We start from the raw sequence: 22,415 nt of genomic DNA, 5'->3' as shown, positions 1-22,415 counted from the left end.
CCTAGAGCAGGGCCTCTTCTAAATTCCCTTCGGGCAGTTAGGGGGGAGAACAAAGCTTCTTCCTCAGTCTTTTGTTTCTTGAAAATAGCCAGCCTAGAATAGTCCATATCTCCAAAGGCGTATTTTGGGGTGGTGAACTCTGTTCCCTTCACCAGCAATAACAGCCCCATCCCCCCAATTCAGGAAGTGGGCTTGATAGAATATGCTCCCACCGAGGTTACTGACATAGCAACTAGCTTCCAGCAAAAAGCCAGGCAAGTGTACAGGTGTGGGCAGTGCAACTCCGGGATGTGTGGGGAGTGGCTTTCCTCTGAGCTGCAGGATGCAGAGGAAATGAGTCATGTCACCACACACCCTTCTGGCAGCACCTGCTTGGTTCTCAGGGGGTTTAAGGCTCTCAGCGTGAGACCGGACAGTAAGAAGCTAGGAAAATTCCTTGGCAAGTGGAATGGGGAAACTTGCAGAATGCTGCACACATGGCCAAGCAATTTACAGGTAGGTGCAGATAGTCACAAGGGCTAAAGGCCCCCGAGTCCCTAGCAGCGGACAAAACTGGGAAACCAAAGACCTTGCCCTGCCATGACCAGCACAATCCATTTGGTTGGGCGTCATTCTGCAAAGCAAAAGATCGCTAGTTTGAGCATATGTCAGAGGCAACCAATCTATGTTCCTTTTCTTTTTAAGAAACTATTTTATTTATCTTTACAGGGGAAGGGAAAGAGAGAGGGAAACATCAATGTATGGTTGCCTCTCGTGCCCCCCCTGCTGGGTACTGGCTGGCAACCCAGGCATGTGCCCTGGCTGGGAATCGAACCGCCATCCTGTGGTTCGAAGGTCTGCGCTCAATCCACTAAGCTACACCAGCCAGGGCCCAACCTACATTTCTTTCACACATCGATGTTTCTCTCCTCCTCTTTCCTCTCTTTCTCCCTTCCTCCCCCTCTCTCTAAAAATAAATACGTAAAATCAATTTAAAAGACCAAGGACCTCCCAGGGTAACCTTTCCTCCCTGGAAAGCAGTCAAACCAGGTGGGCAATGCCAGAACCAACTACGATCACTCAAGATCCTTGCCCTGTCACTGACCAATCAGCAGAAGCCAGACCCTAAAAGGTCACTCCTCGAGAACTGATGTATATTTTACTGAAAACCTCCCCAGCAAGAGAGAGATAAAAGCCTCCAGACAAAGGCCACATCCATTCCAGTCTCCTTCCTCCACTCCTTCCTTCACAGGCACTCCCCACCCCTAGGCAGACAGGCTCAGGGCCAGGTAACAACTCCCGTGTAGGTGGGGGTATTTAATCTGCAGGGAGGCTTCGCCCATGCTCGGGGCCTCCCTGACTCGATGAAGTGCGCTGACTCTGTCTTATTTCTAGCCTGCGGGTCTCCCATGGTCTCGGATAAATAGCTCCTGCTACAGACAGGCCGACTCTTAGAAGAATTCTGTTCCTCTTGAGCTTTTGGCAAAGATTTGAAGGAGCCTCAAGACCAAATCAGATCAGGAGGAGTCAATGGAGACCCAGGGCTCCATCCTGGGAGAGAGTCAGAGGTGTCTGTATTGGGCCACCATTGGAGCCCCGGCATCACACACCTCTTGCCTCTTCTCCCTTCTCTTAATATAAAAAAAGCCTGAATTCTGGGCTCTCTTAAGATGGATTTGTAGGAGCTTTAAGGTCCCCCATCTTCTCAAGCTGGCATCTTCTCGATCAATAACCCTTTCCTTATTCCAAATTCTGATTGATGTTGATTATTGGCCTTTGAGGGGTCAATACAAGGCCCTTCCCCCTCCCATAACTGAGGGCCGGCCAGAAGGAATGTGCATTGTTTTGAAATGGATTGTAACTTGCAGACGCAGGAGGGCGAGGTCTGTCTCTCCCTGCCCCGCTGCTGTGCTGCTGCCCCGGTGATGGGAGTGGTAAACAGCATGCCCACATCTGCTGGGCCACAGGGTGGTTTTTTTGGTTTTTGTTTTCAGAATATCACAAACATTTAAGCAGCCCCCCAGTTGGGAGCTTCTGCGCTACAGCCTCTTTTGAAGTGTTGGGCACAGGAACCTTGGATCAGTCACAGTGGACCTTGAAGATTTACAGGGGGAACAATAAAGTCTTGGGTAGCTGTGAATGATACCGGCCATCTACGCCCCTGTTTTGAGGCCCCTGATTGGGTCACATTCATTGCAGGAATGAACATCAAGATATTCCAGTCTTCCCCCAGCACCCGGTAAGGGATAGGGATATCCACTCTGAGCCCATGCATAGGACAGAAGGTTTGGACAATGCATTGTTTGCCACCTTCAGTGCTAACCAGGTCGGCTGACACAGTCACGACTTGGGGACAAAGGCTTCACAGAAGCATTTTCCAGCAGGACGGACGTGGCATTAGTGGATATATGGTGTTGCTTTTATTCTTACTGTTTCTTAGTATTCTAACCTTTACACTTCTGATCATTTGGAATCTCCTAGAATTAATGACCACTCTCAGAGAAAAAACAACCGTTGGCTCACGTCCTAAGCAATATCACCCTGGCTGAATTAAGGCATCGTACTTTACTTATTTGTTCCTGTGAAAGCCACCCAAGAAAGAACAGTTCAGGGAAAAATATGTTTTCCCACAGAACTGCCTCATAGAATAGCAAAAACCCCTTTAGAAAATAGCCCCTGATTGTCAAAGAGTTGTTAGAGTAACAGCCCCTCCTTTACCTTGAATAGGAATATATATCAATTAGAATTAGACAGGCATAAAAACAGAAGAAGCTGGTTAGCTATTACAAACTAAGCACATAGAAACAACTACCAAGGAGTTACAGTCCTCAGTATACAAAAAACATTTTAGACAGCAAGATAGATAGCTAAGTTAGATATTACAAAGGCTTATAATGAATTTCCTATCCTCTGCTCGGTCTAAGCATACCTGTTGCCCATGACAATTTCTGAGAACTTTAATAAACAATAAGACATTCAAACTGTATACATAGAACTATTTCAAATTGTCTGATTAATGGTTTTCCTGGTCAAAATAACTTTTGTTTAACATAATTGAAACCATGGGAACTTTTGTACTTTTCCTGGTTACCTTTGTATTGATTTTTTCTGCTTAACTGATCATGCTATACACCTGTAAATGTTAATCTATGCCAAAAATGAAAATATAAAAAATCAGCTTGTACTTGCAATAAACGGAACAGTGCTTCACCTGCCTTTGAGCTGTGTAGTTGCCTGTTACCCAGCGCCGACGCCTACTCTCACCTGAGGACCCTTAGATGAGCTGCGGCTGGACCGCGGCACTTGTTGACCTGGGGGAAACTGACAAGCCCTGGGAACAGGCACAGGCAAACCCTGAGACAGAGAGGGAGCTTCAGAAGCCGAAGTCTAGCTCAATCGGCTGTAAAGTGTTAGGTAAAATCAAATGTGGTTTGAACTTCTATTGCTTGCCCTGAGCAAGGCAACTCCCCCAAAAGGAGTCATTCACACACATTTGTGTTTTTCTGTGAGGTTGGATAGATAGCAAACCGAGGCAGGGAGGAGGAGGGAGACATGCCTCCCCCCTGACTCGGCGTCCTGAGCCTGGTCCGATAACATTGCCAGGTGTTCCAACATCACAAGCAACACCAGGCTGACACAGGAGAAGGGGAGCCCTTGAAATTCTATGTATTGTTTCCAATGTCGGGAAAAGAAAGCCTTGAAACTGTGCTTCCACCTCAAGGCCTGAAAGCGGGGAGAGGGTCCACAGAACTCAAAGGAAGGAGGCCATAAAACAACTTTAGTTTAATGTCTACCTCTGGTCCCTCTCTGTTTTACAGGGAGTCCCTAATGCCGACAGGAGGAGCCCATAAGTAACTTTGGGTAACTAACTGCTCCAATTTTAATTAACTGCCTCTTGTCATGTACGTGTTTTACAACAAGATGAACAAATGGAGTCTGGAGCAAGATAAGGATTTGGGCTAACAGAAACCCACACATACCTTCGTTTGGGTAGTCACGTTCCCCCTGGGGAAAAAAATAGCACCACCTTTACCTGTCAGTCAACATGTAACATCTTCGGCCGATCACCAACTGGGTAAGTCCTCAGAACAAAGGACTCTCTCTTGACTCTCAGGCCACCCTTCCTTCCACCCTTACCCTGCTTTTGCCTGCTCAGCCTCCTCACCCCCACCACCCCAACCTTAGCTACGCCATTCTCTCCCATGAGAATGGATCACCAATAAACCCTACTGGCACGCTAATGGATTCGCTGATCTGTAATTTTCTACTGCATCTGCGAGAAGAACTGAAGTTTCTAGGAGTTTCTCCAGTAACATTTCCACAATGCCAGGTTTATTAGGGGAGACCTCTCGAAAAGCCAGCAGAGTTACACACAGAAAGAGGAGCCGCCCTGGCTGGTGGGGCCTCAGTGGGTCGGAGTGTTGTCTCATGACCAAAAGGTTTGAGCCCCGGTCCCCTACATACAAGAGGCAGCCAATCAATGCTTCTCTCTCCCATCCATGTTTCTCTCTCTCCTTTCCTTTCTCTAAAAGCAATGGAAAATGTCCTCAGGTGAGTATTTAAAAAATAATAAAATAAATAAGAAAGGGAGAGCGAGCAGAGCAGGCATCTGGGTGAAGCCCACATTACTGGCCGAGTCTGTGGATGGAGGGATGGGCAAAGGTCTCACGCCAGGCGGCTGCGGGGCGGCTGCGGGGAGGCTGCGGGGGCGACACTCATCCGGTGGAGTGGACCTCTGGGCTCCGAGCGGGACCTGTGAGACCACAAAGCTCCCGGGCCAACGGCCTGAGCTCTGAGTTCTTACAGCCCACGAGGGGCGCTGCCCCACTCATGTCGGTGCGGGGGGGGCGGGGGGGAGGCTGGTCCGCGTCCCAGGGTTCTGACTTGCGGTTCTGGGCGCTCCAGGGCCCTTCCAAGGGCATCCCCGGTAAGCATATTGTCCTGAGCACATTGTCACTAGGCAATTGGCAGGGCTGACAGCGAGGGACCACGCTGGATTGTCAAAAGGTGTCCCAAAGGTCCTCGTTGCTCTTGCTCCGTGCACTGCGGGGACCGCCCCTGACAAGGTAGACTGACACCCGCCGCGGTGTTGGTCAGCCTGTGCGAAGCCTTAAAGCCTAAAGGCACCTGCCCCACCTTCCTCCCCGATGCCCCACCGGCTCCTGTCCGATTCAGGATCAGCGTGGACGCCTCCGGGTAGAGGATGGCGGCCCAGGCCGCTCCCAGGTGAGGGCGGTTGGGAGCGAATGTGTCACCAGCGTGTGGGGTTCTTGGCGAGACTCCTGACGTGGGAGCCGAGAGAGTTCGCCACGTGGAAGAGAGCTCAGGCCTGAGGTTTGTCATAGCTCGTGCATGCGAAGCAGACAGCATTCACCGGGGGAAAGAATTCTGCTCCCTGAGCGAAAGCGGAGAGCAGGGTTAAAGAAGCCGAGGGGGAAAGATGACCTGAGAGTGTGTAGAGGCGCGAACGCCTGCGCCTGCGCACTACAACTGCGTGCTTGTTTGCGCGTCGCGTGCCCCATGAGCATCTTAAATCCCTACCTAAGGGTGTGTTTTTTGCAATTATTATGAAGGTAGGGTCACACATCCTTTAGGGGTGAGAAAGTTTCCTTGCTCGAAGTAAAAGTGTACCTTGCAGTTGCTGGCCCTGCTCTGTCTGGCTGCTGACTGGGTGCAGGGTTTGCGGGCAACGGATGGGAACTCCAAACTTACCAGCGGAGGCTCAGCCTATTTCAAATAGAGTTCATTATTTGCTAGTCCCCAGAAATAAACAAAGATGCAGCTCTGGTGGACACTGGGGCCAAGTGTATGCTAATACACGGTGACCCTCAGAAGTTTTCTGGCCCCTTCAGCATCATTGATGATTGCAGAGGGATAGTGGTTGTGGCAGGAAGGTCCCTTCCATGCGGCAAATTGGGCATTCTCCGCCCTGAGAATGAGGTTTTCCCCCTATCTCCCACCTCTCCGCCCCGGCAACCATCAGGTTGTTCTCTAATCTATGGTTCTATTTCTGTTTTGTTTTACATGTTCCAAGTATAGGTGAAACCGTATGGTATTTCTCTTTCTCTGTCTGACTTATTCGCTCAGTATAATGTCGACCAGGTCCATCCATGTTGTCACAGATGACAAGATTTCATTTTTTATGACTAATATTTCTTTGTGTGTATACATATATATATATATATATACCATATTTTATCCATTCATCTATTGATAAGTGCATAGTTTGCTTCTTTATCTTGACTGTAAGTAATACTGCAATAAGCATAAGGATGACTTATATATCTTTTCAAATTAGTGTTTTTGTTTTCTTTGGATAAATACCCAGAAGTGGGATTGCTGGATCATGCGGCAGCTCTATTTTTTTAAAGATTTTATTTATTTATTTATTTTTAGAGGGAGGGAAAGGGAGGAAGGAAGAGAAGGAAACATTAATGTGTGGTTGTTTCTTGTGCATCCCCTACTGGGGACCTGGCCAGCAACCCAGGCCTGTGTCCTGGAGGCAGGGACAGTGTGGGAAGTGAGACTGCACTGTTGTTAGTGGTCAGTGTGCAGCATCCTGGTTGCCAGGAAATGCCTTTATCACCTGGGTAGAATGAATAGGAAACTGAGGCAGGGAGGAGGAGGGAGACAAGTCTTATACGCTAACTCAGCAGTCCCGAGCCTGGTCTGATAATATTGCCAGGTTCCGACACCACAGGAAATGCTATGTTGGCAAGACAGAAAGGAAGTCCTTGAAATTCTATGTAGCGTTTCCACTATCTGGGAAAGAAAGCCTTGAAACTGTGCTTTCATCCCAGGGCTTGGAATACGGGAGAGGGTCCATGGTGCCCGAAGAAGAAACCCATAAAACAACTTTGGTTAATTGCCCACCTCTGGTCACTATCTGTCCTACGAGGGAGTCCCTAATGCTTACAGGAAGAATCCATAAATACCTTTAGAAAGTGCCCCGAATTTAATTAACTGCCTCCTGTCATGCATTTGTTTGAATAACAAGATGAACAAATGGAGTCTGGAGCAAGATAAGGATTCAGGTTAACAGACTCCCACACATACCTAAGTTTGGGTAGTCACATTCCCCTAGGGAAGCTGGCACCACATTTACCCGTTAATCAACATGTAACTTTTTTCTCCTCTCCCACTGACTACGTAAGTTCTCAGAACAAAAGACCTGCTCACTCTCTCTCTCTCTTTGGGGCTTGGGGCACTCTGGATGCTCTTGGCTCTCTGGCCACTGGGCCCCTGGCCTCTCAGCCTCAGGCCACCCCGGGGGGGGGGGGCTTGCTGCCCTGGTCTTCAGCTCCTCTTACTTTTGGGCCCTGCATTGCCCTGAAACTTTGCCTTTCATGCCCCATTCTAGCTAGTCCCCTTCTCCACCATGGAAATGGATCACTAGTAAACTGAATCCACCCTAATGGCTTTGCTGATCTATAATTCTTTACATACGTCAGCAAGAAGAACCAGGTCTCTCCTGTCAACACCCTGACAGAGAATGGAACCCGTGACCCTTTGGTTTGAAGGCTGGCACTCAATCCACTGAACCACAGCAGCCAGGGCTGGCAGCTCTATTTTTAACTTTTTGAGCAACCTCCATACCGTTTTCCACAGTGGCTGCACCACGAATATGAGGTTTTGCAGCTCTAGCTGAACACTCATACAGGTGCCTTTCCCCACCCTCTTCTCTGCTCCCCCACCCCCACCCCGCAGCTCCCTCTCTCTGAAGCTCATTGGAGACTGCCCCCCCCCCCAGGCACTTACATCCTTGCACTTTCTCCTTTTTTCTCTGTAACTTGTTTCCTGAGCCCTCACAGCACAGCTAGCTCACTTNGATTGGAGACTGCCCCCCCCCCCCAGGCACTTACATCCTTGCACTTTCTCCTTTTTTCTCTGTAACTTGTTTCCTGAGCCCTCACAGCACAGCTAGCTCACTTCAATGACCTCTGTAATTTTCTAAATACACTTTTGTTTGTACTTGAACAACAACAAAAAAGAATATGAGGCTTTTGTCTCTGCCATACCACCGAACATTTGGGGCAGTGATACACCGAAGGTCAAACTCTGCAAGCCTGTTCAGCCTCTGTTGGTGAATTCTGCCTCCAGGTCAGAGTGAACAAACCAGTTTCCCCCTCTGAGGGGAAGCGAGACTGGGAACCAGTAAGCCTACCACCTTTGTGTAGAGTGGCATTTACAGAACCATATAGTATAGGGCAGAGGGCATAAGGAAATGGGAGAGACTATCGTAGAATTGTCCCAGTGGGCAGTGTAAGCGCTGCCCATACTGCTTTGAAGAGCCTGGTATGGCTTGTAGACATGCCAACTGGCTCATGGAAGGTGACTGTGGATTCCTGAGAACAGAAAAGGCATCGGCCCCCATCCACAGGCTGTGCCCAACACTGCCACCTTCTTGGATACCTTGACCGTGATCCTGTGAGGGTACCAGGCTGTACTGGACTTGACAGATGCTTTTTTTCAGCCTATCCCTGGCTGGCAAGTCTCAACATAATTTTGCCTTCATGTGGGAGAAACAATAGTAGACCTTTCCAGTGCTTCCCCACAGCTACCTGCACGGCCCCATGATGTCATGAGATGGCAGCCTGTGACCTGTTCCTGTCCTTCCCTACCTCAGGAAAACGGGCAGTCATGCTAACCACGTGGACACGTGAGGGTATGTGTCCTTTGGTGCTGAGCGCTCTGCACACTCGGCTGGGACATCTGTGAGTGGGAGGCTGGGCAGCAAATCCACAGCAGACTCAAGGCCCAGGCACCACCAGAAGGTTTCTGGGAGTTGCCCGCTTGGGTAAGATGCTCATTGTCCCAGAGGCTGTGACTGATGAGGCGCAGGCTTACCTAACGCCCAAGAACATGTAATAGGTGCAGGTTTCTGTAGGAATTTGAGAGTTTTAGAGGACTTTTATTTTCCCGTATACTGCCTGGTAAAGAAAGGACAGGTGTGAGCCCTGGCTAGGTGGCTCAGCTGGTTGGAATGTTGTCTCATACGCCGGAAGGTTGTGGGTTCGATCCCTGGTCAGGGTGCGTATCGGAAACAACTGACCGATGTTTTCCTCTCTCTTCCCTTTCTTTCTCTCGAAAGTCAATAAACATAATCTATGATGAGGATTAAAATAGAAAAAAAAAGAAAAAGGAATAAGAAAGGACATTGTGGGACTGGTGAGAGGAGAACATCAAGCTACCTTTGAGGAGAAAAAATACTAATGAAGCCGATGGAAACTCTGGGCATCACCCAAGCAGGGCTGTCGTCTGAATTCATGTGTCTGTGACTCCAGAAGACATGAGTTGGGTGCTGTGGCCGAGACAACAGGAGAGAGTGCCCCTGGCATTTTGGTGCCAACTCCAGAAGGGTGCAGAAACCAGATACACCCCACAGAGCACCGGCTCCCAGCAGTGCACCCAGGGCTCCAGCAGGTGGAGCCTGTCACAAAGGAACAGCACCTTGTGGTGAGAACTTCCACCCATCTCCAGGAAGGAGAGTCCGCCCATGGTTGTAAAAGTTACGGATCTCTCTCCTCAAGGCCCAGAGGGCACGTTCTGTTTCCCACAGGGACTGAGACAGATTGGTGCAACTAAGAAAATTCCCTGGCAAGTGAAATCAGGAAGTTGAGACAAATAGCTGAACGAAGGGCCGAGCCATGCCCAGCCAGCTGATCGACCACAAGACCCTACCCTCCCTAACCAAAGACATCCAGGGGCAGATGGGTTAAATCTCTCCTCCCCAGCCAAAACTACCCAAGAGCAATGGCTTAAGTCACCCTAGTCAGGGGACCAGATGAATCCAATGTTAGAAATGTGAGAGAAATAGAGGCGGGAGGAACCGGATGATGTGATCCAAGGGCCTTTATTTGATGCTGCGCTTACCGGCCAGCTGAGTTGGGATCAACCTCAGCACCTCGCAGGGCGGGGGGAGGGGGGGGGAGGCAAGAATGGGGTTTTTCAAAGAAAAAGCACGGGGTTTGTGAAGGGATAGGGGAGCAGTTAGTCTCTTGTTCTTCCAGGTGGATGCCTCAGGGTTCCAAGCGAGTCGGAAGGAATAACTGGGTCAGGGGCAGTCCAGTGGGCTGGGAAACTGGCCTGACCCTTTCATCCGAGACAGGGGCGAAACTGGCCAGGCTCATTTTGAGGCATCCATGCTCAAGGACACACCTGGAAAGCTAACGAATATTCTGTTGAGATCTTCCCATGGGAGTTCTCAACAAAATTGCCACCTAAAGAAAATAGATAAAACCCTCAGCGCCAGCTTGTGCCCTCGCCTGTGTGCGCCCGCACCCCTTCCCTTCCCTCGGGAGCATACTCTTGCTTTCTTTATCCTGAACTGTAAGGCTTCCGATGAGATGAGACTTCCCATCAGGGCAGCAGCGGGCAGTGACAGCTGGTCCCAGGCTTACCCCGAGCCCTGTCTCCAAGGGCCCTCCTTTCGCCTCACTGATCTAAGCTTGAATAAATTTACTCTCACTTGACTCACGTCTTGAAATTTTTCCTGCAGGAGTCAAGAACCTGCACATCCCAAACCATCCCGGGGGCAGACCCACCCCAGCTCCATCCCATTCCAGTGACAGTGCGATCGATCATGTGGCTGCCATCTGTGTTCCCTCCATCGGCCTGGAGGACAGCACAGCACACATGGAAGCGCGCGCCCAGCAAGCCTGAAATAATAGCTGACCGAGCTTGTCTTTACTGAGCACTGAACTGTCTGTACCTGAAACTGGAGGGCAGCTGAGTCTGGGGTTCCTGCTGCCTGGTCACCCACTGCTCAGTCAAAAAGCAGAGACAGGGATTGGGTTATACATGCGCTTTTATTATTACCAAAGGCCAGCAGTTTGAGAAGGTGGCAGGTGAAACCCCTAACACCCACCTTCCCTTGAGCTTTCAGAAGCAAGTTTATATAGAGAAAATGTAGGAATTTGGTGGGGGAAGTTCCTAGGGGAAGTACAGACACGCTGTTTCTCTTGGGAGGAGGAGCTGAAAAAGAAGTCTGTAGCTTCTGCCCAAGCTGGCTCCTTTGTTCCAGTGTTATCTGTGTTTGCTTTAGAAACCCTCTTCCTCTCTTCCCTGGGTGCTCAGGGTTTATGGCCAGTGAGGTCAGTATTCTCTGGTTAGGGAAGATAAGGTTAGAGAAGATAAGATTCATTAACTGGTTGTAAATTGCTCAACTGTTTGGTTTTGTTTATTTTTGAAAAGATTTTATCTATTTATTTTTAGATAGGGGAAAGGAGGGAAAAAGAGGGAGAGAAACACCAATGTGTGGTTGCCTCTCCCACGCCCCCCACTGGGGACCTGACCCACATCCCAGGCATGTGCCCTGACTGGGAATCAAACTGGAGACCCTTTGGTTTGCAGGCCCAGGCTCAATCCACTGAGCCACACCAGCCAGGGCTGTTTGGCTTTGTTTAGTTTTCTTGTTTCAGTTTCCCCATTTCACTTGCCTAGAAATTCTTGTAGCTTTTTACTATCCTGTCTCATAAGGAGAAAAGCTGTCCTCCAAAATAGAATGGACTTGAACATTATCACTGCCTCAGTGCCATTATGGGAGCAGAATGTTGTGTGTTCATATCTGATAAATCTGCTTATGTATAACTTTTATTAAATCACATGAGGACACAAGTGAACAAAAGCCCTGAATGGTCTGGTCCCCAGCCTATGGGACTTAATGAATCAGTGGTTCATAGCATGGGGCTCTTAGTGGAAGAAATTGCTACTTATTTGAGGAATCGTTATCTTAATCTGTGTGTTCTCTTGCAGGTACCCGCATTGTTGCTGTGTTATCGGCCCCCAGTGCAGCAACGTGGCTGCTAAATGAGCCCGTGCTGATCAGTCGGGCACCCTGCAGAAAAGGGGGAACACAGAAGATTCTAAGAGATGGTCACACGGGGTGGGATGTTGGAGGAAGTCATCAACAAGATGTGATTAGCAGTTGACCTTTGAAGTGGAATAGGGTAATCAGAGGCTCACCACCCACTCCTGTCCTTGGGGTGTACACTCTGCCCACTGTTTTCACACTAGGAGCCATTTCAATGTGTAATGGGGTACAGGGCGAGGGGTACCCCCAGGAATATTGGAGAAAGCCCCCATAGCCCTTGGTTGGGAGGGTGGAGAATGCGATGGGCTTAGGGTTCTTTTCATAACAAAGGCCAGTTTAATAGCTGTGCTACTACTGCCTTGGGGCAAGGCGGGCATGACTTTTAGACTATATACTAGCCAGGGGAGGCGGAGGCCCCTGGATCACTGAGTCACACTTGCCCTGACTGGGGATGGTGGCAGGACAAATGTCAACTATACAGAAAACTGGCAAATGCAGCTCATTATGGGAGTTGGAGACGAGGTCACTCAGGAGGCTCTGGGTCAGGCTTTAAACGAAGGCTAAGCAGCCATGAGGGATTTTCGGCCATTCGGCTTAGAAGATAGTAGAAGAGCCATGAAGGAGGAATAATGTAGCAGCAACGTGAGAGGGAGGAGTAAGCAAGCAACTATGTAGTTTGCAGTCAGGACCCAGCCATGTAGCCTGGTGTAGTGACGAAGGAGACATGTTGTTGCTCTGGTCGTGCCTGCTCTAGCCAACTCCAAAGACTCCCGCTTGCAAACCCAGACTCTACCTGGACTCTCAGGACTTATATTTTTCCTGAACTTCACCACGATCCAGTGCATCACGGCACATGCTTTCCTGGACTATTACCTGGGGGCTGATGACACTGTACTGCAGATCCTGAAGGAGAGAGCTGCTGCTTGGCTGTTTGCGCAGACGGCTTAAATTCAGATAAGGAGATGGGGAACTTTTGTGGCTTTTGGCTTGCAGTGTAGTGGGAGCAAGGGAAGTACTGGGTCTCATGGGAAAAGAGGGCTCTGAGCATAAGTGCTCTGAGCCCCTCCAAGGTTGGAAAACTGTAAATAAAAACCTGCCCCTTCCAGCATTAATTGTTGGTCATTCACCAGGGTGCCACGTGGATGGCCTCTTGTCTGCTCGCTAATGAATGCACAGACTTAAGAGAGTAATGTGTTGTTGGGACTGTCCAGATGTATACATGACTGAACCCAGATCAGGTCTCTCTATATATAAACTTTTAAGATTCCGGCAGGCGGTGTGGAGATCTACTCATCTTACAGTGGCCAAGTTCCCTGGCTTATTAAACTGACACCTAACAATCTGGAGTGGATTCATCTCCACTTGACCTCTGTGTACAGGGGCCCATTTCAGATTTCAGGTGGGAAACTCCTGAGGTTTGGGATCAATGTTTTTCTTAAGCAGTGAGACTAATGGGATACTTCAAGGGGAACCCGTGGTTTGTTCAGTTCTGTATCTCATTCTTGGGTCATCTTTTCCAGGACGTTTCCTATGGGCATTGACTTTTGAATTTCATACAATTTTCAAATGTCACTAAATGTTCTTTTTCTTTTTAAAAATATCGATTTCAGAGAGAGAGGGTAAGGGGGAGAGAGGGAGAGAGAGAAATTGATTTGTTGTTCCACTTAATTTCGTTCATTAGTTGTTTCTTGTATGTGCCCTGATGGGGGATGGAATCCACAACCTTAGCATTTCAGGTCGACGCTCTAACCAACGGAGCTAATCCGGCCAGGGCTGTTCTTTTGATTTCCCACCCCAGTCATTTACAAATATAAAAACCATTCTTACCTCACAGGTCATACAACAAAACAAAACAAAAACTGGCAGCGGGCCAACCCATGATACTATAAAAAAACTGGAAAATATAGGAGAATAGATCATATCATATCATATCATATTCCTTAATTTTCCATATTTTCCCCAGGGAGATGAAAAAGTATGTTTCCATGTTAAATGCGTTTATATCTCATTTAAACAACTAATTGTATCTGTGAATAAGTCCTCAAGTTTTCATGGCATATGGTGGTCCGTATTTCTCATAGTTGCTACATAACCCATAAATGTTTCCTTTGATATGACTTCCCGGAACTAGAATTGTGGGTTTTCCATAATTCTCCCTTAAATTTCGCTGGACATCCAGACCCTTCCTCTACAATGCTGATGACGCAAGGGCTTCTGGGGAACGTAGTTCTGGCTTGGAGCTAGCGAGTCCTGGCGCTCAGCTGGCGCTGAGCCGGAACATTTCCAGCGGAAGTTGGAGGGCGTGAGAAGGAAGACAGACAGTTTTCCGCAAACGTCTCTGCTCACGGGTGCACCTGGACGACGCGTCGGGGCCGTGACTCCGCATCCCCATGCGATTGGCCAGAGAATCCTCCGGGCACGCGCACACGGCGCTTCATGAGCCACAGCCTTATGAGCCACACCCTCGAAGGCTATCCGGGAGTTGTAGTTCGGCCTCCTACCTGAACTCCCCCGTCGAGTGGCTGCTCGGAAGCCCGAGGCATTCCACCGTCGCCGGTGCTTGGCTTGGAAGATGGATCCCGGGCCCGACGGGGCGCCGCTGGCTGGCCTGGCCTGGTCCTCGGCCTCGGCGCCCCCGCCGCGGGGGTTCAGTGCGGTGAGCTGCACCGGGGGTCAGGGGTTGAACAGGGTCATTGGCGGCTTCGGAAAGGCAGCAGCCAGGTGCTGACCCACGTTCCGCCATAGATATCCTGCACAGTAGAGGGGGCGCCCGCCAGCTTCGGCAAGAGTTTCGCGCAGAAATCTGGCTACTTCCTGTGCCTCAGTACCTTGGGCAGCCTGGAGGTAAGGGACGCTTACCTCAGGGAACCCTGGGATCTGCCCACTCCTGTCCACTCGCGGGGCCCTACGCCAGGCACTCCGTCCCCGCCCCTGGGTGACTCTTGCTGTGTTCTCCCCATCCCAACCCCCAGAATCCACAGGAGAACGTGGTGACGGATATCCAAGTCCTGGTGGACAAAAGCCCCCTCCCGCCGGGCTTCTCCCCGGTCTGCGACCCCCTGGACTCCAGTGAGTCCCGCGTCGGAGGCTGGGGGTGGGGAGCGCGTGCACGTCCCTGCAGGGAGGATCCGGGAGAGGGATGGAGGGGTGACAGGCACAAGATTTCCTGGGCCACCCCCTCAGTGCACTGCGTAGTGACAGGGTTAGCTGAGGACTCGGAGCCCTGTTTCAGGGCCGGATGACGGGCCCTGCCCTGTGTAGAAATGTGTAATTGGCACAATCTCTGGCCTAAAGAAACAACAGCGGCCTGTTTTATTACCATTAGTGCTACACGTCTTCTTACACCGTAGCCAAGCTGTGAACCACGCGCAGTTCTTTTTTTGTTTGTTTCCAGGCTTCTGCACACTTCGCAACGACCCCCCCCCCCCCCCCCCCCCCCCCCCCCCAGCAAATCCCTCCCACCCTTAGCTAATACTTGGCTCTCCCCACCCGTCCGTTTTGGCCCTTGTAGCCTGGGAGCTGCCCTTCCAGCCCTGACCACCCTGCTTTCTAACCATCTGGGTCTCCCTGCCTTCCACTGTGTCTTGTCATTTATATTTGATTCTCAGAGTATATCTATTGATACTGGAGTTAGCAAACTTTTCCTGTAAAGGGCCACACAGTCAATATTTTAGGCTTTGCAGGTCAGGTCTGTGGCAAATGTCTATGGCACATTCTGTTTTCTTTCCACAACCCTTTAAAACTGTAAAACTGTAAAAACTATCTGTAGGCCTCATGAGCCCTACAAAAGCAGATGTTGGAGGCTGGGGGTAGAGGCTTGGCACTTGGGTGAGTTGTGCCTCATGGGCACTCAGTTCTGTCTGATTCCGCAGCTACCCATCCTCGCTGTGGCGCACATGGATGAGCCCGCCTCAATGGCTCCTAAAAGCTGTGTGGAGTTCCCTCCTGTGGCTGTGTCATTCATGCTTTAACCGTTGCCCTGGCACCATCCAGGGGCCTGCCTTAAATAGCGCCCTGGCAACCATCATCTTGGAGCCATCTTTGGATCTCTTCCTTGCTTTTTCTGTCTTCTCACTCCACTCCCCCCACTCCCAGAGGCTTCCATGTCCAAGAAGAAACGCATGTGTGTGAAGTTGGTGCCCCTGGGGGCCGCGGACACAGCGGTGTTTGACATCCGGCTGAGTGGGAAGGCCAAGACAGTGCCTGGATACCTTCGAGTAGGGTAAGGCTTCCCCTCAGCCTCTGGCCTCCTCCCTTGCCCTCCAACTCCCATACATATGCTTCTGACCCTCAGGGACGGTCCTGAGGCCTCCCGTCTCTTCTGCCACCTCTCTGTACCTCAGTTTCCACGTGTCAAAATGAGGACAGCTACAGCTGCACTAGTCTTGTAGGGTTGTCCTGAGGGGTAAATAAGTTGGAGTGTCTGAAGTACACAGTGTAGTGATGGGACTCGGCAGCTGCTTCAGATGCGGGCTGAGATGCTGAAAGGAAAATTCCCCAAATGGCAGGGGTTCCTCCTTTCTTCTCCTGGCAGTTGTTCTCAGCCCTTGCTGCACCTTGAGTCAGAACTCCCTCCCCACTTTTGCCTCCCATCTAGGGACATGGGTGGCTTTGCCATCTGGTGCAAGAAGGCAAAGGCCCCTCGGCCAGTGCCCAAGCCCCGAAGTCTCAGCCGGGACATACAGGGCCTCTCCCTGGACCCACCAGGCCAGTCCAGGTGAGTCCTTGGGCTTAGGGATGAGGGTGGTAATGCGGGATCAGGCCTGACCTGGGCTGGCCCTTTGCTACCAGCAAGGGACGCTTCCCGGAGGGGACATTGTCAAGACTGGGCTCTCGGGCCTCAACCCTGCGGAGGAGTGACTCCATCTATGAGGCTTCCAACCTCTACGGCGGCATCTCAGGTGAGTGCAGGGTAGGAAACTGAGGCCTAAGGGTAGGGTGTGATTGGCCAAAAGTTTGTATAGCCCAGAAGGGGTGGGGTCAAGGTTGGAACCACACCTGGCTCCATTCTGTAAATACTGGGCAGGGGGAAGGGAGAAGGCTGGGTTTACCTCTGGAGTGGGGTAGGGTGGGCAGCACCCAGGCCCCAACACCCTGCTCCTCATCTACTTACCTCCACCACCCACCACTCTGCCTGTGCTTTCCTCAGCCATGGATGGGGTTCCCTTCACGCTGCACCCCCGATTTGAAGGCAAAGGCTGTGGCCCTCTGGTGAGTCTGTGCCCCAGGGAAGACTGGGTCATCTACCCCTGCCCCTCGCCTTTCTAACTCGGGGACACAGGGACTATCAGCTATGCACCCAGCCCCCCAGCCCTGAGGCCCACGTTCCTGGGTTGAGGGAGGCTGGAGGCCAAGGGGTGGGGGCTGGAGGGCCTCTCTGGAATGAGGGAGTCAGGAACAGCAGCTGGGTGCTGGTTGCTAGTGGCTGTGTCAGGAAGAGGGAGGGGATGTTCAGGCACATTGAGGGTGGCCCTCCTTGGAGATGAGGAAATGGGGGTTTCAGGTGGGGGTCTGGGCCCAAGACTGACTTGCCCTGCCCGCCAGGCCTTTTCTGCCTTTGCTGATCTTACCATCAAGTCGCTGGCGGACATTGAAGAGGAGGTAGGTGCAGGGGCGCGTAGGAAAGGTGGGGGGTGCTAGGACCCTGCCCCCACCAGGCCACCTCGGTCTTCCCTAACCGCACCCCACCTCACCAGGGCTGCAGGCTCTATCCCCCGTTTCTCACGGCTCCCCCCACAGCCCCTCCCTCGCTCTGTGTTCTCCCACCCCCAGTACAACTACGGCTTCGTGGTGGAGAAGACAGCAGCTGCACGTCTGCCCCCCAGCGTGTCGTAGCCCCTTTACCATTCCAAGGAAGAGACTGCTGCCCCCCCCCCCGACTGGTGACTCACCACCCTGGCCATGTTGGGGACCTTAGCAGCGCAGGGCATTCTGGACCCTCAGCTTCGTGGGGAGCTGCCACCCTGGCGGAGGCTGACCTGGCTGCTTGGTGATGGGCCTCCTGCTCCAGCCCTTGTAGGGCAGGGGTGGGGCCTCGGTGGAAACCAGTGCCTTCAAGTCATTTGTGTCAAAACTCTGGTGCCCGGAGGCCACACGGCCGTCCCCTTGGCAATAAACACTGGGCTGACTGTTGTCTGGAGTACTGACCCTGGCCCTGGGTGTGGCTCGTGGCCTTTGCCTTGTACAAGCCAGGGCAGCCATGCACTCAAAAGGCAGGTATAATCTTGGAGGGAAGGTTGTACGGTTGCTACTCCCATTCCACAGAATGGGAAACTGGGCTCAGTGAGGGCCTGACCCAGGATTCTAGACCATAAAGAAGACCCCACCCTACTCCTCTATCCTTGCAAAACAGTAACAGTAGTAACAGCTACCACTTATCCTGGGGACCATGTCCCCACAGCTGAGACAAGGGGTCTCACTAAACCCTCCCACAACCCAGTGGGAAGCCCCTGTTTGGTCACCACTTTACAGGTAGGGAAACTGAGGCAGGGGACTGCTAAGGTCACAGCTGGGATTAGAACCCAGAGCCTGCTGTTGACCAGAAAGCTGTTCTGGGCATCTGTCTTCCTCCACTGTGTTGTGGATACGAGTGGCCGACCCTCACTCTGCAGTAGTTCCCTTCTACCAAGTTGCTGCAAAAAATTGCATTAAGGAATACTGGATTCCTTGGGGAGACGGGTGGATTTCTACGAGTCTTTGGTCACATTTTTTGGTCAAGTGACTGATACATGACCCCTGTTTTGTGTGTGTTTCAAGATATCTCGTTTATTGTCTACGTACTGCTGCCTTATTATCATTGGCCTCACCCCCACAGCAGGCTAACTCGCACCTGGACAAAGCTTATCCGACTCAAGTTTTCCCTGGAAGGCACCTGGCAGCCTTCTGGAGCTTAGGGGCATCAGACAGAATCTCAGCACTAAGCTTGGGGGCCCTTTTTTAGAGCAAAATGCTAAGGAAAAGCACAAAAATGCAAAAACCAAACTGCGACAAGACTCATTTACAGTCTGGGCACTAGAACAAGGTGGCAGTCACCTTGTTCCACCTCTGCTGGGGACATGCACCTCCTGGGACTCAGCCTTCTGCCTACTCCGTGCCTGTCCTCTGGTGACCACAGAAGCACCAGGGGCATGCGGACTTGGGGTCCACAAATAAATTTTAACCGGTAAGAGATTTTGCAAACAGGAATCTGCAAATAATGAGGGTTGACTGTGTGTGGAATTAACTGCCCCAGGCTGGCTTTCTGTCACATACGTCCTTTTCTTTTTTCTGCTCTCGCCCACATCCCTGTAGCATCAGGAATGCCCCCAGATCTCTGTGGCTCAGAAAGGCGAGGGCTTAGTTCTTACCCATAACATCCCCATGGCAGTGAGGCCACAGCCTCTGCTGGTTGTAGTTCAGAAATGCCCCTGAGGAGGCGGCCACCCTCTCACTCTGACAGTGGGGACAGGCTCAGAAAAGTCTTGCATTGTTAAATGCCCTGGCTAGGAAGTACCTTGTTCAAGTTTTCCTCACAGCTCATTGGCCAAAAGTGGGCCCCACGGGGCTTGATGGAACAAACCACCCAACCTTGTGACCTTGTGTCCTACAGCACTGGCCCAGGAGTCTGAGGTGGGGGCACTGCCCTGCACAGGGTCTGTGGGAAGGGGCACTGGCCTGCACAAAGCTCTGTGGTCTGAGAGGAGAGGTGAAATTCTACTCTGGGGGTCTGATGGGGGAGGCACACTTCTGCTCTAGAGTGTGGAGGAGGAAGCAAAGCCCTGCTTTGGGATCTGAGGGGGGAAACCAAGCGTTGCTTTGGGGTCTGAAACGGGAGACAAGTCCCTGCTCTGTAGTCTGAGGAAGGAGGCAGAGCCCTGCTCCGGGAGTCTAATGGCGACAGCTATCCTGGAGGAGGTGGGGAGAAGACCATGAAAAAGCTACCCCTTCCCCCACCGACTCCACTGCCTTGAGAAAACTAGGCCTCTGGTGCTAAGATATCTCCTGAATCTCCCACTCCAGACCCTGCCAGCTTTTGCCAAGCCCCGCCCAGGCTGTTCTGGCGCCGGCCTGGGAATTCAATCTCGTTAGAAAGCAGAGGCTGTTTGTTTGCCCTGGTCACCTTCTTGGCCACCCTGAAACCAGCCCTGGATCACTTTCCAGGGCAACCGTGTGTGATTGGGGCCCTTGGTCACCTGTGCTGGCCTCTAGTCTAACTGGGCCAGCCATCACGTGACCCTGCAAAATCCCAACCGTCTGAGCCCTGCTAGGCCTGGACCTTCACCTGCACAGCATCCTGGAGGGTAGAGGGCCGTATCAGCCCAAACAACCCCAGGCTAAGCTGATATCATCCTGGTTACTGAGGGAGCAAAGCCTCACTTTTCCTGCCTTTGGCTCGCCCTGGGTGCTGAGAGCCAGGCATCACAGGAACCTGGGTACGGAGGGGGATGTTTCTGGGGAGACATGGTTGTAGCTCCACTGCCATCTGGTGACCCTGAGCAATGAATTAACCTCTATACATCTAGAACATTTCATCACCCCAAAGGAGAACCCCATTAGCAATCTCTCTCCCATTCCCTCCCCCAGCCCCTGGCAGCCACCAGCCTGCTTTGTCTATGTGGATTTGCCTGTTCTGGACATTTCATATAGAATCATACATATGTGACCTTTGTGTCTGGCTCCCTTCACTCAGTGTGATGTTTCCAAGGTTCATAGCCTATGTCAGCGCTTCATTGCTTTTGATGGCTGAGCAATCTCCATTCCACATTCGGTCCATCCTATCAGCTCATGGGACACTTCTGGTGATTGCAACCAGTGCTGTTGTCAGCATGCACATCCAAGGGTTTGTTTGAACACCTGTTTTCAATTTTTTTAGGCCTCCTTACACTTTGTACTCCCACCCAATCCTGGCCCTGGGGATGAGGCCTAGGGGTCCAGCCTGTAGTTCTCCTGACCAGTCCAGGAGGGCCCCCCACGCTGGCAGCCAGCCAGTCCGTCCTTCCCTCTTTCCTCTCTCCTCCATCCTGCGTCCTCAAGGCCTGCCCCGTTCCAGGGGGTCCTCAGAAACTGGCATCTCCAGTATTCCTCAGGCACCTGCTCTGTCTCGGATCCCTGTGTGATGGGGTTCCAGCCATTGCTGCTATGTGGCCTCACTTCTGGGGCCTCAGTTTCCCCATCCATGAGTGGGGTTGTCCTGAAGAATAACGGGACAGGAAAGCACCCGATCCATGCCTGCAATACCCGGCATGCAATAAAGACATAACATTTATTCTTATTTTATCCTCTTTGTTGATAGTCATCACGTGTGCGGAGAGCCTGTGCTCACTGGCACCCACGTGTCACGTGCCCTGTGGGATGCTCACTTGACCCCACACCACTGGTGAGGAGGAAGTCTGCAGCTTCCTGGGAACCCAGGGAGATGGCCAAGACTGGTGGGACACTCAGGCCTGTGAGCAACTGGGTCTCTTCCTGGGGTCAGGCTTGGGAACCAGGCCTCCCTGCCGGCTGTTGTCACTTCTCTGCCCATTGGGAAGGGTCCTGAGGGGCTTCCTTTGCTGTGGTTGAACCTCGTCTGCTCCTTTGGGCCCTAGAGTCCCCATGTGGCTCAGAAAGGGTCAGGCTGGAAGACTTGTGGGGACATCCATACATTTTGGGTAGGGGTGGGGTACGAGGTCATCCCCACACCCAGTGAAATTTACATGCATGAAGATTTGTGGGAGATGGTTTTCAGGCAGGTCTACACGGGGCAAATCCCATCTCCTATTCTCACCCTCCCCACCTTCACTGTTGTCACCCTACCCCTTACCCCAAGCCTGGGCGTGGCCACAAAGCACATTCAGGTGTGGCTCAAGTGACAGGTGGAGACAGTGAAGGTCAGAGTTTACTTCCAGGTCCTGGAAGAGAAGACAGGAGCAGGGCCAGGGCCTCTGGAGACTCCTAGGGCTCCGAGTCATCCACTCCAGGCCGAGTCAGTTCCATGTCAGAGACCCAGAAACTGGCCGTCAACCCATCTTTCCCAACGACCAGGTGCCCCGACTGAGAGCATCACAGGCTGACACACACGGATGATCTATTGTGCCCAGGCCCCTGGAATGGCTTGCACAAAGTCTCATGGGAACCCTAGGCAGAGGGACTGATTCTGTCCCCATTTTACAGACAAGGAAACTGAGACGCAGAGTGGTGAAGTCCTCCGCCACAAACCCACAGCCAGGAGTTGGGCGCAGTCCTTTAGGGGTGCGGTGGACCTGGGCTGCTCTGAGCTCTGCACACAAAGGTTTCAAAGGCTCACAGACCGGAAGTAGTCGCAGAGACTTGCACTGTCAGCAGGGAGTTACAGGACCCAGGTTCGAATCCTGGCTCTGATGCTCAGTACTGGCCGGGGGACCCCTGGTGAGTCACTGCCCCTCTCTGGGCCTCGGTTTCCTCATCTGTAAAATGGATGAGGACATTTAGAGAGCCACTGGCTAAGCCCCACCCTCCCTTCCTTCTTATCACAGAACCTCATTTGTCTGCTCAGCTACATTTCTCAGTCTCCCCTGCAGCAAGGTGTGGCCATGTGCCTGTTCTGGTCAGTGAGGTACAGGCAGAAAGGACCCAAGGCCTCCCAGGAAGACTTCCAAAAGATGCTGAGCTAGCCTTGGCTTCTACT

At 51.7% G+C, this 22,415-nt stretch overlaps 1 protein-coding gene across 1 annotated transcript; it reads left to right on the top strand.

The window, feature by feature from the left end:
* Positions 1–13,975: 13,975 nt before the first annotated feature.
* MVB12A (multivesicular body subunit 12A) lies at positions 13,976–17,930 on the top strand. The gene is made up of 9 exons (XM_037028618.1): positions 13,976–14,447; positions 14,537–14,635; positions 14,764–14,860; positions 15,887–16,013; positions 16,389–16,508; positions 16,583–16,692; positions 16,941–17,002; positions 17,336–17,392; positions 17,564–17,930. Exons 1-9 carry the CDS (start codon positions 14,364–14,366, stop codon positions 17,624–17,626), a joined length of 819 nt encoding a protein of 272 aa, XP_036884513.1. The 5' UTR covers positions 13,976–14,363; the 3' UTR covers positions 17,627–17,930.
* Positions 17,931–22,415: the final 4,485 nt, after the last annotated feature.

This window comes from Sturnira hondurensis, unplaced genomic scaffold (assembly GCF_014824575.4).
Source record: "Sturnira hondurensis isolate 20B ecotype Veracruz unplaced genomic scaffold, ASM1482457v3 Scaffold0020119, whole genome shotgun sequence".
Classification (NCBI taxonomy): domain Eukaryota; kingdom Metazoa; phylum Chordata; class Mammalia; order Chiroptera; family Phyllostomidae; genus Sturnira; species Sturnira hondurensis.
Note: the sequence above shows the minus strand (reverse complement) of the source record. Positions and strands in the feature narration are given on the sequence as shown.

What these genes read in the sequence shown, in the direction of transcription:
- MVB12A (XM_037028618.1), top strand. Translation starts at nt 14,364, where the DNA reads ATGGATCCCGGGCCCGACGGGGCGCCGCTGGCTGGCCTGGCCTGGTCC. An exon ending in CGCCGCGGGGGTTCAGTGCG is followed by an intron (nt 14,448 to 14,536) that starts GTGAGCTGCACC and finishes GTTCCGCCATAG; the next exon opens with ATATCCTGCACAGTAGAGGG. An exon ending in GACCCACCAGGCCAGTCCAG is followed by an intron (nt 16,509 to 16,582) that starts GTGAGTCCTTGG and finishes CTTTGCTACCAG; the next exon opens with CAAGGGACGCTTCCCGGAGG.